At 48.6% G+C, this 15,628-nt stretch overlaps 3 protein-coding genes across 3 annotated transcripts in view; 1 reads left to right on the top strand and 2 right to left on the bottom strand.

The window, feature by feature from the left end:
- Positions 1–636: 636 nt before the first annotated feature.
- Positions 637–6,152, bottom strand: SHISA2 (shisa family member 2). The gene is made up of 2 exons (XM_061374365.1): positions 5,472–6,152; positions 637–3,598 (listed from the first exon to the last, which is right to left on the bottom strand). Exons 1-2 carry the CDS (start codon positions 5,773–5,775, stop codon positions 3,045–3,047), a joined length of 858 nt encoding a protein of 285 aa, XP_061230349.1. The 5' UTR covers positions 5,776–6,152; the 3' UTR covers positions 637–3,044.
- A 48-nt stretch (positions 6,153–6,200) lies between these two features.
- MTMR6 (myotubularin related protein 6) overlaps positions 6,201–15,628 on the top strand; it is an 82,724-nt gene continuing 73,296 nt past the window's right edge. Inside the window, exon 1 of the mRNA XM_061374623.1 lies at positions 6,201–6,215. The gene's annotated coding sequence lies outside the window, so the exon portion shown is untranslated. The remainder of the gene's footprint in view (positions 6,216–15,628) is intronic.
- The window catches only part of NUP58 (nucleoporin 58), a 38,514-nt gene continuing 36,149 nt past the window's right edge, over positions 13,264–15,628 (bottom strand). Inside the window, exon 16 of the mRNA XM_061374628.1 lies at positions 13,264–13,381. Within this exon, the coding sequence (XP_061230612.1) occupies positions 13,299–13,381 (83 nt within the window). The 3' untranslated portion in view covers positions 13,264–13,298. The remainder of the gene's footprint in view (positions 13,382–15,628) is intronic.

The raw sequence follows: 15,628 nt of genomic DNA, 5'->3' as shown, positions 1-15,628 counted from the left end.
CTGCCTGCAGCACGGCGCTAGCATCACCAGCAGCAGGAGGGAGCAAACAAGGGGAAAGCAAAGTGGCCTTGGTCCAGACTGAGTGATGCCCCTGGCACTACAGGGGTTTGGTTTTCATCTCACTTATGAGGATGGAGTTTGCACAAGTGACAAGGGTCCCTGTGCAGGGGGAGGTGGGAACAGCAGAGACACTTTCTGAGAGATACACTCAAAATGCTTAGCTGATACCTCTGAAACCAACTAAGCCTAAAAAATCCTATGGAAATGACATTTGGCATTACTCGGAAAGGGGGAGCCTGAGGGGTCCCCTCTTATTCCCACTGCTGCTTCACAGCATCCCTGCAGCCACTGAGACATGAGGGGTTCCCAGTTCACATGATGCTCAGGTGCCCTCTCCCTGCTCCCCCTGCCTCCAAACAAGCCCCTGCAGACATGCCCCATGAGGGCTCAGCATTCAGCCACGTAAGTCAAAAGTAATCTGTGGGTTTTATTGTTATTCTTCAAAAACAGCCAAAATCCCTAACTTTGCTTTTTGTCCAGAACTGGGCTGATCAGATGTGCTGTTGTAGACAGAGGAAAGTAAAGCATTAACTGAAGGGGAAAAAAAAACCTATAACAAAGCAAACAAAACCAAAGTCACACCATAAAGTCTTTATTAAGAAACAAAGGGGGCTTTTTTTCTTCATTTGTAAGAAACACTTTAAAGCAAGTGCCCTTTCAGAGATTTAAAAGCTGTATCAAATGGTAACATTGGTTTTACATTATTATACATGACATAAAAAACCCACCACATCTCACAAAGCTTTTTTTTACTACAACTCAGGTTTCTCTGCCTGCAGTTGTAAATCAGTTTCTACAGACTTAAATTTAACTTATTTTCTCCTTTTTTTAAACAAACAAGTAAACAATATACAAAGAGATTCACCTGAATTTCATAGGCCAGAGGAGATGTCCTTGCCAGGGCTTGTGCGAGGCAGGCAGCGCACACAGGCAGTGTGGGGAGAGCGGGCTTGGTTCACAGTCGTGAAAGATCAGGACCACACGGATGAACTTGTGCTCTGGCCATGCACTCACAGGCTGGGCTTCACCTGGGGCCAAGTGCCTCCAGATCCAGGTAGCAGAGGCCCCATTCCCAATGCTCAGCTTTGGAAGGTCAGCAGGACCAAGCCTCAACATGGACAGGTAGAACCCTAAATCGCCACAAGACCCTGGTGCAGGTCCTTCAAGGGCCTGGCAGCACCCACCTCTGCTGCACCCGCTGCCTTTGAGGGTGTGCTGGAGCAGAGCAGCCACCCAACACCTCCAGCAGCCGGCCGCTGCCTCGCTGAAGGCGCCCAGCCAGGGCAGATGGATGCCGGGTCTCAAGCCAAGTTTCCTCTCCAGGTCCTACGTGCTGAATGGACGCTGGCAGCCAGGAACAGCAGCTCTGGGATAAATTAGCTATTCATTTTCCTATGTCAGTGGTCAAACCATGGCTGCCCGCTCAGACTGCCTGTGTGTGGCGTGTTTACGAGTAAACCATTGGATTTGGCAACGCTTCAGCACAGACATGTAGTTTAAAAACAGACATACAAAAAAAGTAGTATCACAGTTATTGCTACATACTGATACAGTATCAGACAATAAGAAATCTTTTATCAGCTCTGGTTACAGTAATTGCCCAGGTTTGCTATATGGCCTCAGTCCTCCGTTGTGGTGTTTTGGCTGCAGAATGGATGGAAATGCAGACTACTTAAGAGACAAAACCAGTCTAAACAGTTTGTTGCATCCGTGGTGACACACTGTGATTAGTACAGTCTGATTATTCCCAGCATGCTGCTTCCTGGAGTTTTTTCCACCCAGATGAAGCAAAGCAGCTCCATTGCAATGTCGTCCCCGCAGTCCGCACCGTCCCTCCTCCCTGGCCCCATGGCATTGCGGGGAGCCACAAGCACCTTCATCCTTTGGTTGGGCCGATTGCCTTATTTTTAAATACAGCTGCGCCTTCCTTGTCCCTTGCCCCACAGGTAGAGAAGAAAAGGGAATAGCTCTGTGTGAGATCCCACCCCAGTCCCACAGAGCAGACTTGGTGCTTGCTGGGGGCTGGAGGGGAACAAAGTCCATTTTTGAATGGTCAGACTCAATCGCAGGCAGGGCACAACTTGGTGTGCACTCACACGGGTTTAGTGTTCCATGGGAAGTGAGGTTACAGCAGGCATGTTTGGAGTCACAGTACGATCTTTCTCTCCAAAGGCAGGCTCAGCTCAGCCCCTGCCAGCTCGTACCGAAAGCTTTGTGTCAGGAAGAGCAAGCCCCTCGTACCCTGTTCTTAGTTACAAGTTCATAAAGTCTGTGCAAACCACTACTGGGTCCTGATCTTGAGACAAAACCAAATCAAGGGCTTCAAGTGCACTGGCAGGAACAGCTGAGTAGTTCACACTCTTCTAATTCCTACATAAATACCAGGGACAAGGAAAACTGGTCTTTGCAAGACAGCCTTCTGTGGCATCTCACCCTGAACCAGGGATGGTTAAGCCACAGGGCTCAATACCAGCACCCAGCAAGCAGGGATTGCACTGGTTGGCACTCGGTTGTGATTGTCTGTAAAGCAACAGGAAATGTCATTAAGAAGCTGGGAGAGGAGAAAAGAGGTTCCTTAAGTACTGCAGCCTCGTACAGTGTAACAAAACTCTTTCTACGAATTAATTAGGCAAATACTTCTGAACGTGTCATACCTGAAGGGCACTTAATGGCTCCCACATTTATCTCACAAGTACAGCGATCTGAAATACATACGGATTTTCAGCGTAATCCTTCGGCGCTGTAAATCATGCACTGGAATGAGAGCGGATCTGGTAATGTTAATTCAGAGATATCATTCTACAGTTTCTGGCAACGGACCCCGATGGAAATAAATGGTTTATAAACACTGTCTGACATGCATGAGCCTTTCAAAGTTATTTACAAGTGATGCTCTGGAAGCTTCGTTCCAAGGAAGTATTTCTCCACTGCTTAGTTTAGATATAAAAACCTGCTGGGTGGGGAGGGGGAGGAAGGCGTCAGCGCTACACAGTCACGGCTGGGTACATCTTCTGTTCGCTGCTGGTGTGCGGGTAGGGAGACTGGATCTGCCTGTAGCCACTCTGCAAACCGTCAAGGAAGGGGGGCACAGGGGTCAGCGGCACTGAGTCGTGCTGCACAGTATAGCCCACGTACTGGGGGTGCAGGTACTGCCCCTGGTGCGGCACGATCTGAGTAGCCTGTTGGCAGTTCAGCACCGAGAAGTTCGTGGGCATGTTGACATAGACGTTGTTCATGGTCCCCTCGGGCAAACAGCAGTTGGTCTGGGACCTGGTTGGGGGGGCTCTGGCCCCCGAGTTGGCACTGGAGCTGGAGCTGGCAGCGGTGCTTGACTGGCGTGAGGAGGAGCCCCGGGAGGTGCTGGCACTTGGGATCATGGGGATCGTCTCCATCAGGCGGGTGCCCCCAGGGGCTCGGCTCTGCTGGGGCTCCTGCTTGGGCCTCAGGCATCTGCAGCAGCAAGCAGCCACCAGCGACCCCAGGATGATGAAGGCAACAAATACAGATCCAACGATAAGGAATGGCACGTAGATGGGCACTGCAACAGTGAGGAAAACATCGTCACAGGGGGCCAAGGACAAACCCCAGCAGCTCTAGCAGAAGGTCCCCCTCACACAAGCTGAGCCCACCTCCCCCCACACAGGTCAATGCAGGGTGAGCACTACAAGCTGTGTGTGCAGCCGAGCATTTTATGCCGAAGATGAAAAAGGCTGCAAAAACCAACGGCTGGAGCTCCCAAAAACATCTTTAAAGTTACTAGCAGGGAGGAAAGTCCACAGCTCATGCCTCAATGGAGGACAGCTGCCTCCTGTTGATGGTAGTCTAGACATCAACCATAATCCCACGCCTCACCAGATCCTGTCTCTAAAGCAACCTACTAGAAAAACCAGGCAAGAGAACACTGGGTTTGAACACTGCTGTGGGGACAGGATCCCTGCTTAGAGTTCAGGAGAACAGGATGATCAAGCCCAGTACTGTACTGCATCCCTCCCCTCTGCCAGCCCTCTGTGGCTGCTGTCACCCCTCAGGGCAGGGGGACAGCCAGGCAGTGACCAGGCAGCAGCCCCAGGGATGAGTTTCTGGCTGCCCTGGGTTTCAGAAAACGAGGGGCGGGTGGTGGGGTGACAGCAGCACGCTCTGAAGCTTCACTCCCAGCAAAGGGGCAGCATCGCTCCTTGTGAGGCTTAAGGAAGGACCATCAGGGCAGGACTGGGGGTGAGCAAGGAGTGGGAGCAGATAGTACGGGTGATGCTTCAGTGGTGGGGTCGGAAGCCCAACGAGGCGGATGGTGAACACCATCCTGGGAACAACACGGGCTCCAGCTGCTCTGCACTCCCAGGGAAAAAGCTGGTTTTTTCTGCCTTAGTAAGAAACCTGCACAGATATATCTGTGAAAAACAGGGGGAAGATGCTAGACAACATGCCTGGGCTTCAGAATTTCCACTAGAACCTCCCAGCCCCAAGACTTGGGCAGGGCTGTGGTCCCCAACCTGAGCCTGAATGACCACGCTGAGGCAGACCCTGATAACAACACGCCCTGGCACACTGGCTGCACCTCATGCAGGTCACCAGTGCCAGGCTGAGCAGGAAATCGATTGTTAACAACATTCCCTTGTTGGACTGCAAAGGGGGGTCAGCTGTCTGCTCGAGTCAGAATAACTCCTTGCACCGCTGATCACACAGAGCAAACTACAACCAAAATGCCACGTTCCTTCTACAATTTTAGCACTTTTTAGACAAAAGGTTTGCAAAAATTTGTCTCTACTTCTGCGCTGAGTGCAACGGCAGCTCTTGAGCAGGTGCACGCACTTGCTACAGACTTAACACACAAGTTTTCCAGGAGTAAATCTGTCCTAATTATAACATCACTTCAGGCTACTTCTAGCGCGTTCAGCTTGTGCGGATTGCAGCAAGGGCGCTGGGAAGCCACCAGGGCTTTATTTGAACAGCAGCAGAAAGACCAGAGTTTATCCCTGAAATTCAATCTTGTAAAAACCGGTCCTAAGTGGGGGTGGGTGAATACACACAATCAGAGTGGGGGCCGGCCAGAAATCGTTTCGGAAGATCACATTACTTTTTGTTTCTCTCATACGGATCGTTCCATTATTTTACTTCCCATCTTAACAGGGAGCACAGACGGGGCGAGGACCCGGTCCCGTATCACCTGCTCTAACGGACGGCAGCAACAGGGAGGGGAAAAAAAGATCTACACAAGGGTGCCGTGCCCCGTTCGTTCAACAGCTGCAGGCGGGCCTGGCCGGCCCCACCGCCATCCATTCCGTCCCGCGGGAGGGGGCAACCGGCGACGAGGGGGAAGGAGCGGGCGAGAAGTTCGCCGCGAACCCGCGGCTGCTCCCCGGGAGCCACCGAGCCACGGGGGAGCCCCCAGTGCCGGGCCGGCGCCGCCTCACCTGCCGCGCCGTCGGGGCCGTCCTTGCCGGGGCGGCCCGGTTCGCCGCCGCCCTGCCGCCGGTCGTTGTCGCAGGCGCCTTGGTCGAGGCGCGCCTCGGCGCTGGAGCAGCAGTACCGGAGGGCGCAGCTGCCGCAGCAGATGGTGGCGTCGCCGCCGTCGAAGCGCTCGGGGCACTGGAAGCCGTCCCGCCAGCCGCCCTGCCCGTCCAGCCAGCCGTGGCAGTACTCGCCGCTGGCCGTGGCCCCCGCCGGCAGCAGCCAACCCAGCGCCGCCAGCAGCAGCCAGCACCGCCCGCCCTGCATGGCGCGGCGCGGCGGGCGGCCGCTCCGTCAGAGCCCCGCCGCGCCGGGGCAGCGCCGCCCGGCCCCCCGGGGCATGCAGCCGCCGCGCTGCGGGGAGTCTCGCCGCGGGTCCTGCTGCCGCCGCCGCCGCCGCATACCCGGGGCTGGACAGCTGTGTGCGGAGCCGCCGGCAGGAAGGACCGGCCGAGCGGTGCGCGGGGCTGAGAGGGGCGGGCGGCGCCGCTACTCGCTACTCCGTGCTGGCCGCCCGGCCCGCGCCCTGCGCACGTCCATGGGTGAAGGCGGCGGGTGCGGGATCCTCCTCCCGCCCGGGGGCCGCTCAACGCCGCCGTGCGCCCCGTCCGGCGCCGCGCCCCGCACCGCCGATGGGTGGGGGGCGCCGCGCTCCTTACTTATAGGCGGTGGTGAGGGCTGAGTGCGCATGCGCCAGCACCGCCCCCGTCCGACGGGGCGGCACTTAGGAACTGAGGGGGGGAACCGGAGCCCGCGTTGAGCCCCGCATCCTCCACCGGTCCCCAGCCCAGGTCCCCCCCCCCGGCCCGGATCAGCAGACGCGCTGCGGGTCGCACAGAACCGCTCCGCACACACGCGATGGCTCCGCCTCACGGCTCCTTGAAAGCTGGCGGCAGCTCAGGGGAGCACACGAGGATGCTCTGTCAAACACGTCCGGGAGGCTGAAGCGGCAACGAAGTCTGGGGTTGTTTCTCTCTTCCCTCCAAGTCAGCTCCGGTGTTACCGACCAAAGCTTCTGCTTACAACGCATTGAGTCGAGTGAAAAATGCTGCTTTTAATAAAAAGGCAGAAAGGGGTAGCTCTGGTAACCAGTCCTGTTTCTAAACCCTGCTGCCAAGCCATGTCACTGAAAGGAAGGTGACAGAGACATAATCTAAGTTCACACAGTCTCTCGAGCTTTTCTTCTTCAATTAAATGATTGTCTTTCACTTAGAACATCCCAGGCCTTTCCCCTCCATCTTCACCTCCCTCTTTTTTTTTCTCTTTTCTTCCACTTCTAGACAGCCGCAGAGTTTCACAGAGGTGTTAGTCTGGACCAGCAGATTCTGGGGAAATCAGAGCTCAGGTAATGTTTTTTTGCCCCTCAGCTTCACTACAGATCCCAGCAAGTAACTTCCCAGCATCATCCCTTTCACAGCTCAGCCCATTGCTAGAGCCATGGCACCACAAGGGCAAGGTGCAGAGGTGGGTCCCACAGGCTCACACCTTGCCTCAGAAAGGGTTACTAACCTGGGGCAGCTTTGGAAAAGCTTGTGGTTATGAAGATAAAAAGTGGGATTGCAGCATGACAAGTTCTGCATCGCCCGTATCAACCCAGTGGGATCGTGAGAAGAAACTTGCAGGAGTTTGAATGATGGAGTCTAAGATGCTTCATCTCATCACCTGATCAGCAGCCACCTGGAGCTGTCAGCTTTAACATGTTCACTTTGGGGTGAGGAGCACATCACACACTGCTCTGACCCATTTCATGCAAACACCCCACATCGCTCAAATCACCCCTTGGCCAAGACACCCTGTGTTGTGGCTCAGTGTCAAAGAACAGTGAGGGAAAGGGATCATCTGGATAAGGAATTAAAACCACAAGCTCCTGACCTGTTGGGGCTTCTGGCAGCCCCAAATGACAGCACAGCAGCTGTTAAATACCTACAAGATCATTTTCTTAAGATCTGGGTTGGACTGACATCTTCATAATAAGAAAAGCAGGTTCTGGATTCTTTTATATGTGGCAAGCAAAATACTTTCCCAGCCCCATCTTTTGAGTCGATGGTTCCAGTGATACTCAGCAAGCTGGATCTCTTCCAATAGCAATAACAGACTATGAGAAGATAGTCTACTTTTCACCTATCGCCATACTCATTCCCAGTTAGGAGCCTCAATCATGACTAGATACCAGCACCAGATCCCCTGCAGAGATTAACAGGTACTTTATATATTCAAGCTCAGAATTTGTCTCAACTTGTCTGGGTAAAACCAGAGATAATGGCACACCTCATTATGCCTTTGTAAAGCCTGAAACATTTGGCACCTTGCAAAATGCTTTAGAACATATTTAGCAATAGACTAATTAGCAAAGATTCTTCTCTTTCCCCTCGCTGTTTTTACAAACCAATCAGGTAATATCTGTATGATTTAAAGTTTAAAGCTCACAAAAAATCCTCAAAACCAAAACCAGTCTTCTGCTCTGCAATGTTTTTGCTCATTTTCCCATGCCTAGTAATCTCATAATATTAGCTCAATCTCTTTTAGAGTAAATCAAACCATCACTAAGGCCCCAGGTACTGCAAGACACCAGACTCACTGTGTCTCATCAGCATCTTGCAACTTTGAGCTATAGTTGGAACATCATATATATGTTTAAGTGCGCAAAGGTTCTTAAAGCCTAGAGATATTCAATAATGGTCCCATAGTCTATAAATCTCTGTTACCTGCTTCAACTTTGTTTCATTTTTTATAGAAGTCTCTGAATTTTTGCTGCTACTACCTGGTATAGCTTTCTGAGGCCTTTGGCTCCACAGAAGTGTTCTTTGCCCTTCCCAAACCAAATGCGTGATGGCAGGAAAGCACATACCACGTTTTATTTCAGTCATTTGAAGGACTCACATGTTGTTCTGTGGCCCCTGAAAAATCTTCTCTCTTGGAGCAGGGAAAGTAAGAATTAAATTTACTTTTATTAGTTGTCTGAAACCGATAAAATGCATTTTCCACATAATTTTTAACACTCTGAAATGCAGCCTGCCTGTGCAGCCGTGTAGGGGATAAGTACATTTACAGCACACTGCAGCTTTCACACAACTCAGCATCCAGATGCTGCATTGCCTGTGTGAGAGCAATACCCACACACCCAGGCATTGAGCTGGGACATAGCTCCTGGTACCAGGATGCTGGTCCATGCAGGCAAAGCTGCTGTGGGATAATCACCCCTGTGTAAGTGTATAAGTGACTGTGTAAGACATCTCATCAATTATTTCAGTCACTGCATTGACAGGTACTCTCCTTATTATAACAACAGTGGTTTTGCCATTTTATTCCAACAGTCTTTCTAGAGATGGGAATATTTCAGAAGTATTTATGTGCCTTCAGAACACAGTGCTTTGCTTTCCTTAGGTTTTCAGGCCTCACTTGCTAAAGCTCCTTGAAAATACAACTGCTTCTACTTCAGAAAAAGACATCACAGATTATAGGAAAGGTGTGAAAATAGGCATAATACAAAAGTATTTAATCCTGAATAGCTCCTAGTTCAACAGGGGGAAAATCAAGGACACTACACCTTGAGCCTAAGCTGCTGAACTGGTCACAGTGAGGTATTGCAAATATTTGTTGGGGCTGGCTGTGACAGCACACATTGGACAGGAAGGAAGAGAAAGGACTAATTAGAGGAAGCTGTAACAATAGTAAGGAAGAAACAACAGTCCCTGTCCCTCCCCCTTGGGTGTCCATCTCAGATTCTCCAAGATGAAGCAGGAGCAGACCTGTCACCTTATTCTGTATCTCTATTTTAGTTGGACCTCCTTTAGAACTAGGAAAAAGAAAACCCTGCAATGCAACCCTCCATGGGGTGCCCTGAGCTTCTGATGGTTTGTAAGTGGCTCTTGCTGCGAGGGATGTTTTGCTTTCCCTATCATATTTCCAACCCACCCTCTGCAACTTGCCACATTCCTAAGGCTGAGAGACACAAAACTAGCAGCAACTCCTATCGCCTTTACCGTTCAACCTACTGGAGATAGACTTTAGATGGCATATGGATCTGTCTTTTCCTTTCCTTTAGGATATTCAGTTTCATTCTTGGTAGCCTGGTCACTGGGGTACGAGTGAGATTACCTGCTTGGCACTGCCCAGCCCTGGACACCAAGCAGACATTTATGTGCTTTACATGTTACATTTAGCTATTGCACCTACCATTACATCACTATTGTCAAACTATTTCGCAACCTCATCAAAAACCTTGAAAATCTGGAATCAGAAATTACTTTGTTTCTGTGTTGTGTCCACAATGTGACAAATCAAAACTTGTGACCTGCAGTCCTCTCACTCTCATCTCCCAAAGAAAAGCTAGAATTCACCATCAGGGTACTACTGTTTAGATCTCTTGGCATATAAAAGCCAGGCCGTGCTTACTGCAAGAGCTGGATTTTATTGCACTTTGTGCACTTTATCAGCAGAAATTCTTCTTCCTGGTAATATAAAACAATAACATCAATTCCCAGCTGAAAGCTAAGCTGAGTATGTAGGGTTTAGTTATTTTTAAAACTGTTTGGTTTGTTTGGGTTTTTCAAACTTATAAAGAAATTACCCTGGAGCCAGAAATCCCTGTATCTTGTACATTCACCCAGGCAAAGCTGCTTCTCAGGTAGGACTTATTTGCCGCTGACAAAGCAATGTCGTGCTGCCCCCATGTGAAGTTAGTAGGAAGGGTAGTGCTGTTGAAACACCATCACTAAGTGTTTTGTATGGAGAACTGTAGTAATCAAGAGGCAGTCCTTACTGACAGCTTATACTAACATAAATTGCCAGATGAGGATAATAACCAGGATACAGGAGCTTAATTTAGTAGGGTTTCCTTCCCTTCCTCCCCTTAGATCATTAGCTACCTTTTACACTAGCATAGCTATACCTGTGGTAAGTATTATCTAAACACCACTGGTATATTTAAAGGGCCAAGCTGCTACTCTGATTGTGGTATTACTTGCATAAACCAGACTGGCTTTTATTTCTGCTCAGGGAGCATTTTTAATATCTACATTTTTAAATACACATGTATTCATAGCGGAAAGGCTTTCTTTTATTGGCTCTCATTTCCTGGAAAATAATTGGAACAAGATGGCCCAAGGAATAAAAAAAAAAAAACCCAAAAAAAAAAAAAAAAACCAAAAAAAAACCATCCCAGAAAGAGTCAAAGGACTGGAAAAATAACTTTGAACAGAAGGATATGAGCCCTCCTCAAGGGCTCAGCTGTGAATCTGCATCAGCACCAAGCAATCAATATGCAAAGCTCGGTTTCTGCTATCAGTGCTCCCTGTCCCAGCATATGCAGCAGTGACAGCAGACATCAGTGCTGGCACCACATTATCACAGCCCATGCAGACACCTCCAGTATCACACGTCTGGCTCCCAAATGCACCACTGTCTTGATAATGGGGTTCAGGCATGCAGGCTGAAGGGAGGTGACCGGGTAACAGCATCTGTAAGTGCTGGGGGACATCTTCCAAATTCAAGAGGGCAACACTGCAACAAGTTAAGGAGGAGGCTGTTTCTCAGAAAACCTCCCCCACATTCAAGACTGAGCCTCTTCAGACTGGGGCTTTAGGGACTTCATTAGCATTGTCCAGCTACTCAGCTGTGATCAATACAGCTGTCGCGCTCTTCTCCCAGGAGTCTTAGTACAAGACTTATTTTTTGGTGCTTCTGCTTAACTGCAGACACAACAGATTGCTGTCACAATATATAAAGACCTGGACACAAAGCTGATGTGCACATCTCAAGTTGAAACGGGGGCTGTTTCATAATCCAATGATTCTGTCTGCTCTAACCAACCACTCCAGCCACTAGCAAAAAGGAAAGAATATTAGATATTTTTCCCTTCCTCAGACAGAGAGGAAGAATTACTTCTTGTGGACTAACTCCATCTTCCCACAGCCTGCCCCTCCAGTGAGACTGGCCAATCTGACAAGGCATTGTTATTATAAAGTTATTTCAATTAAAAGAAGAAAACCTCCAAAGTACAGGAATTTTCCACATTCATGCTCCAGTTTATGCCACACAGAGCATAAAGCATGAACATTTCATCAAGTGCAGGAAGGAAGAACCAAGAATAATTTCAAAACAAATTTACTGCTGCTCACCTCCTAATGCCATAGCACAAGACAAGGATTCAGGCACCACACAGTGCAAGCAGCATCACTATGCAGATGCAGCTCAGATTGCTGCCTGTACAGTCAGATTAATGAGCTCCAGAGAAGAAAAAAAGAGCTGCTTCTCTTCGTACAGTTCAGTGGGATTTAGTACAGCTTAATATGCACTTTGAGATTTTTATACAGGGATTATTAGTGCAGATGAGCAAGAAGCAGCAACTTGGTGCAGAAAATTAACAATGCTTATGAGAACATGTTCTAGGTCAGGAATTCTCCAATACAAGCAGGAGGATACTATTGGCACCAACAGAGCATTACCATGCCTGAAGACAACATAAACAATGTTTAAAGCCTTCCCTCTTTACTATCAGAGCAGAGCTTAGAATCAACTTCACTTTGCTACCATGGGATGAAGTAGAAGCTTTGCCCTTGTAGTCTATACTACATAAGCTTAGCTAACAGCCAGAGCAGGTCTGACCCTCCTTGGGGATAAGGCTTGCTTCTGGTTTGGTTGTTGGAGATATGCAAACACCTGGCTGCCCGTTGAAAACTCTTCTTGTAGCTTAAGCATTACACTGCTGCTATGGAAGCAAGCAATGGCAATGTTAGATGCAGAGAGTTCCTTCAGACAGCCCCATGTTCCCTCAGTCAGCAGCCAGAAAGGTAAAGACCATTCCCATTTGACACCAATAGAATGTGCACTGCTAAGGCTCATAGCTGTGACATTAAGGCTAGCACATTCCTCTTGCTACCACTTCTCTCAGTTAACTTTGTCCGACCTGATGCTGAATCAGAATCACAGTAGCTACCTTTGGCATTGCCCTTAAGGATAAAAGAGGCAACACATGGGTGAGCTGGGCCAAGCACAGCTGCATGAAGCAGCAAAGGTGAAACTGGTAAGATACAGGTATGCTCAACCACACCTCCAGAGATGTCCCACACTGCTAAGATCTAGGGCAGTAGTGGCCTAAATGCTCACTGCCATTGCATCCATTTGGCATTTGGGCCCACCCAACCCAAGCCTTTTGTTGAAAGACAGATTTTTTTTTCCCCCATTAAGGACTCCTTTATCACACGTACCTTACCGTATATCCCTGGGTGGAACAACAGCAAGTGTTTGTGCTCAAAGGTTTGACTCTTTTTTTGTGTATGTTGGTAGAAAAGTAAAGGTAGCCCAAACAGCCAAGAAATGCTAACACTGCTAACAGGATTAGAGGGGTTTGGTATTATTACAGTTTAGAGTAGCCTCTACCTAGGTGCTTAACCAAGGAGTTAACAGACTAGCTTTAGCTACCCAGCTGTACATCGTTTGTTCATGGCTTTTTCTCCCAAGGTTTCACCCAACTAAAGGTGTACTCAAGCTGATTTTCACAGCATTTTTCCCCATGAGAACTTACCCCTTTCTTGTCTTATTGAAATTACATGGTATTTTTCAGAATTTCAAGTTTCATATAATAAAATAGCTTGATTTTGAGTATTTATCGAGTCTGTGCTTCTTTCCCTTTTTACCACACCATGAGATCTGATCAAAACCTCATCATCCTAGCTTGCTTTTGTGACTGGCATCACCTCTGAAGTGTATGTTGTTACCACAACGTGCCACACTAAACACACAGAGCCGGCAAGTGATTTCTTGCCTAGGAGATATATACCAGCCTCTATTCAGAACCAGATTTTGGAAGCAAGTTCATCTAGAAAGCTGCTGTCCTGCTTCTGCTGCCCAAGCACATGCCGTAGAGTGACAGCTGCACTGAAGACAAAAGAAAGAAGGAAACCCATCAGTCCGAAACATTCATTGAACAAACAAGTGAAATACCTTTGACCTGTTCAGCTACTGATGTGTTTAGCACAGGAGTATGTACTCAGAGTTCTCCACGCAGGTGTTTAACAGAACTGACCCAATATCCTGTTGGGGGTAGACCTATACTCAAACAGAAGTAAAATCAACTCAGAAACTTTTATAAGAAGCTTCTGAACTTAATCAAAACCTGTTCATAATGAGCTAGACTTTCCTTATTCCTAAAAGGTGAGAAAATATAAAGTAAACCATTGTTTAGGAAAGTTATCAAAGCTAAAGTAAGACATAGCCTACTCACCTCCTCACTGTGGCATTTCAACAGCAGTGACAGGCTACAAAAGTTAAAACTCTGAGGCTGAGTAAACAAGAATTAAGTAATAAACCTCATAGCAATTGGAGTCAAATGGGTCAGAAGGTTCATTCAAATACTGAAGTTTAACAAAATCCTTCTACCTTAAACAAAAAGTGAAAAAATGTGAATGACCTGAAAAATAAAGAAGTGACATAGAACCATAAGGTTGGAAAAGAGCTTCAAAAACCCTTCACCAGCTTCATTGTTCCTCTTTGGATGCACTCCAGCACCTTCATGCCCCTCTTGTAGTGAGGGACCCGGAACTGAACACAGGATTTGAGATGCAGCCTCACCAGTGCTGAGTACAGGGAGATGCTGACTGCTCCAGCCCTGCTGAACACACGATGTCTGATACAAGCCAGGTGCCGCTTGTCTTCTTGGCTGCCTGGGCAGAAGCTGGCTCATGTTCAGTGGCCATCAATCAGCACTTCCAGGACCTTTTCTGCCAAGCAGCTTTTCAGCCACTCTGCCCCAAGCCTGTAGCACTGCATGGGGTTGTTATGGCCCAAATACAGGACCCAGCACTGAGCCTTTTGTTGAAACTCATACAGTTAAGTTACAGCCCATTGATCCAGTCTGTCCAGATCCCTCAGCAGTCTCTTACCATCCAGCAGATCAACACTGCCAGCCAACTTGGTGTCATCTTCAAGCTTACTTACTGAGTGTGCATTTGATCCCCTTATCTAGATCATTGATAAGACAGAACTGATACCAGTACTGGTACCAACACTGAACCCTGGGGAACACCACTTGGGACCTGTCGCCAACCGGATTTAACTCCATTCGCCACTAGTCTTTGGGCCTGGCCATCCAGCCAGTGTTTTACCCGGCAAGCAGTACACCCATCCAACCATGAGCAGCCAGTTTCCCCAGGAGAATGCTGCGGGAAACAGTGTCAAAGGCTTTACTGAAGTCCAGGTACACAACATCCACAGACCTTCCCTCATCAACCTTACCACAGCAGGAGATCAGATTAATCAAGCAGAACCTGCCTTTCATAAACCCATGCTGACTGAGCCCAACCACCTGGGGGTCCTGTACATGCACTGTGATGGCACTCAAGATGATCTGCTCCATGACCTTCCCTGGCATCGAGGCCAGGCTGACAGGCCTCTAGTACCCTCGATCCTCTTTCTGGACCTTGTAGATGGGTGTCTCATTTGCTAACTTCCAGTAAACTGAGTCCTACCTGGTGAGCCAGGACTACTAGTAACTGACAGATAGCAGTAGTATGTAATGGCAGGCTTCTGCGGCCTGGTGAAAGCAAAATTCTCCACAGAGCTATGAGAATCCTGATAGGACTCCGTTAATTTTGTATCTGTTTTCTTTTATTTCTTTCATGGAGTTGATTTATGAACCCCCCTCAGGTAAAAAATGTCAACCATGTAGAAAATGAAGCTACTGCAATCGTCTATTTCTACCTACTAAATGCAACATTCAGCCAATACAAAAGATTCCATTACAAACTGTTGATTTGGAACTACAAAAATACCAACATAAAAATATTCAACATTCAGTTCAGAAGAAATGATCCCAAACTGATTTAAAACAAATTGTCCTGTTCACAGTAGGAAGCCTTGTGGTCTACATCCCTTCATCTCTCCCCACGCTTCTCCTACCCCCTCACCACCTCCATCCTACTTTTAAGCAACCTACCCGCCTGGTTGGGTGGAGACTGCATGTTATAGCTGGGTCAAGGCTCCACGGACAGTGGCAGCAGGTAACTGCTGCCTTCCAGAGCTGCTGCGGGCATCAGCTCAGTGTCACTGCCCTCCCCAAGCCCAACTGCTCATCTTCACGAGAAATTGTAATATCTACTACTGTGATACTTTGACCATCCAC

Source organism: Neopsephotus bourkii, unplaced genomic scaffold (assembly GCF_033783945.1).
Source record: "Neopsephotus bourkii isolate Nb327-2 ecotype Australia unplaced genomic scaffold, CSIRO-AGI_Nbou_v1 NB_1638, whole genome shotgun sequence".
In the NCBI taxonomy this organism is placed as follows: domain Eukaryota; kingdom Metazoa; phylum Chordata; class Aves; order Psittaciformes; family Psittacidae; genus Neopsephotus; species Neopsephotus bourkii.
This window is presented reverse-complemented; position numbering and strand designations above follow the sequence as displayed.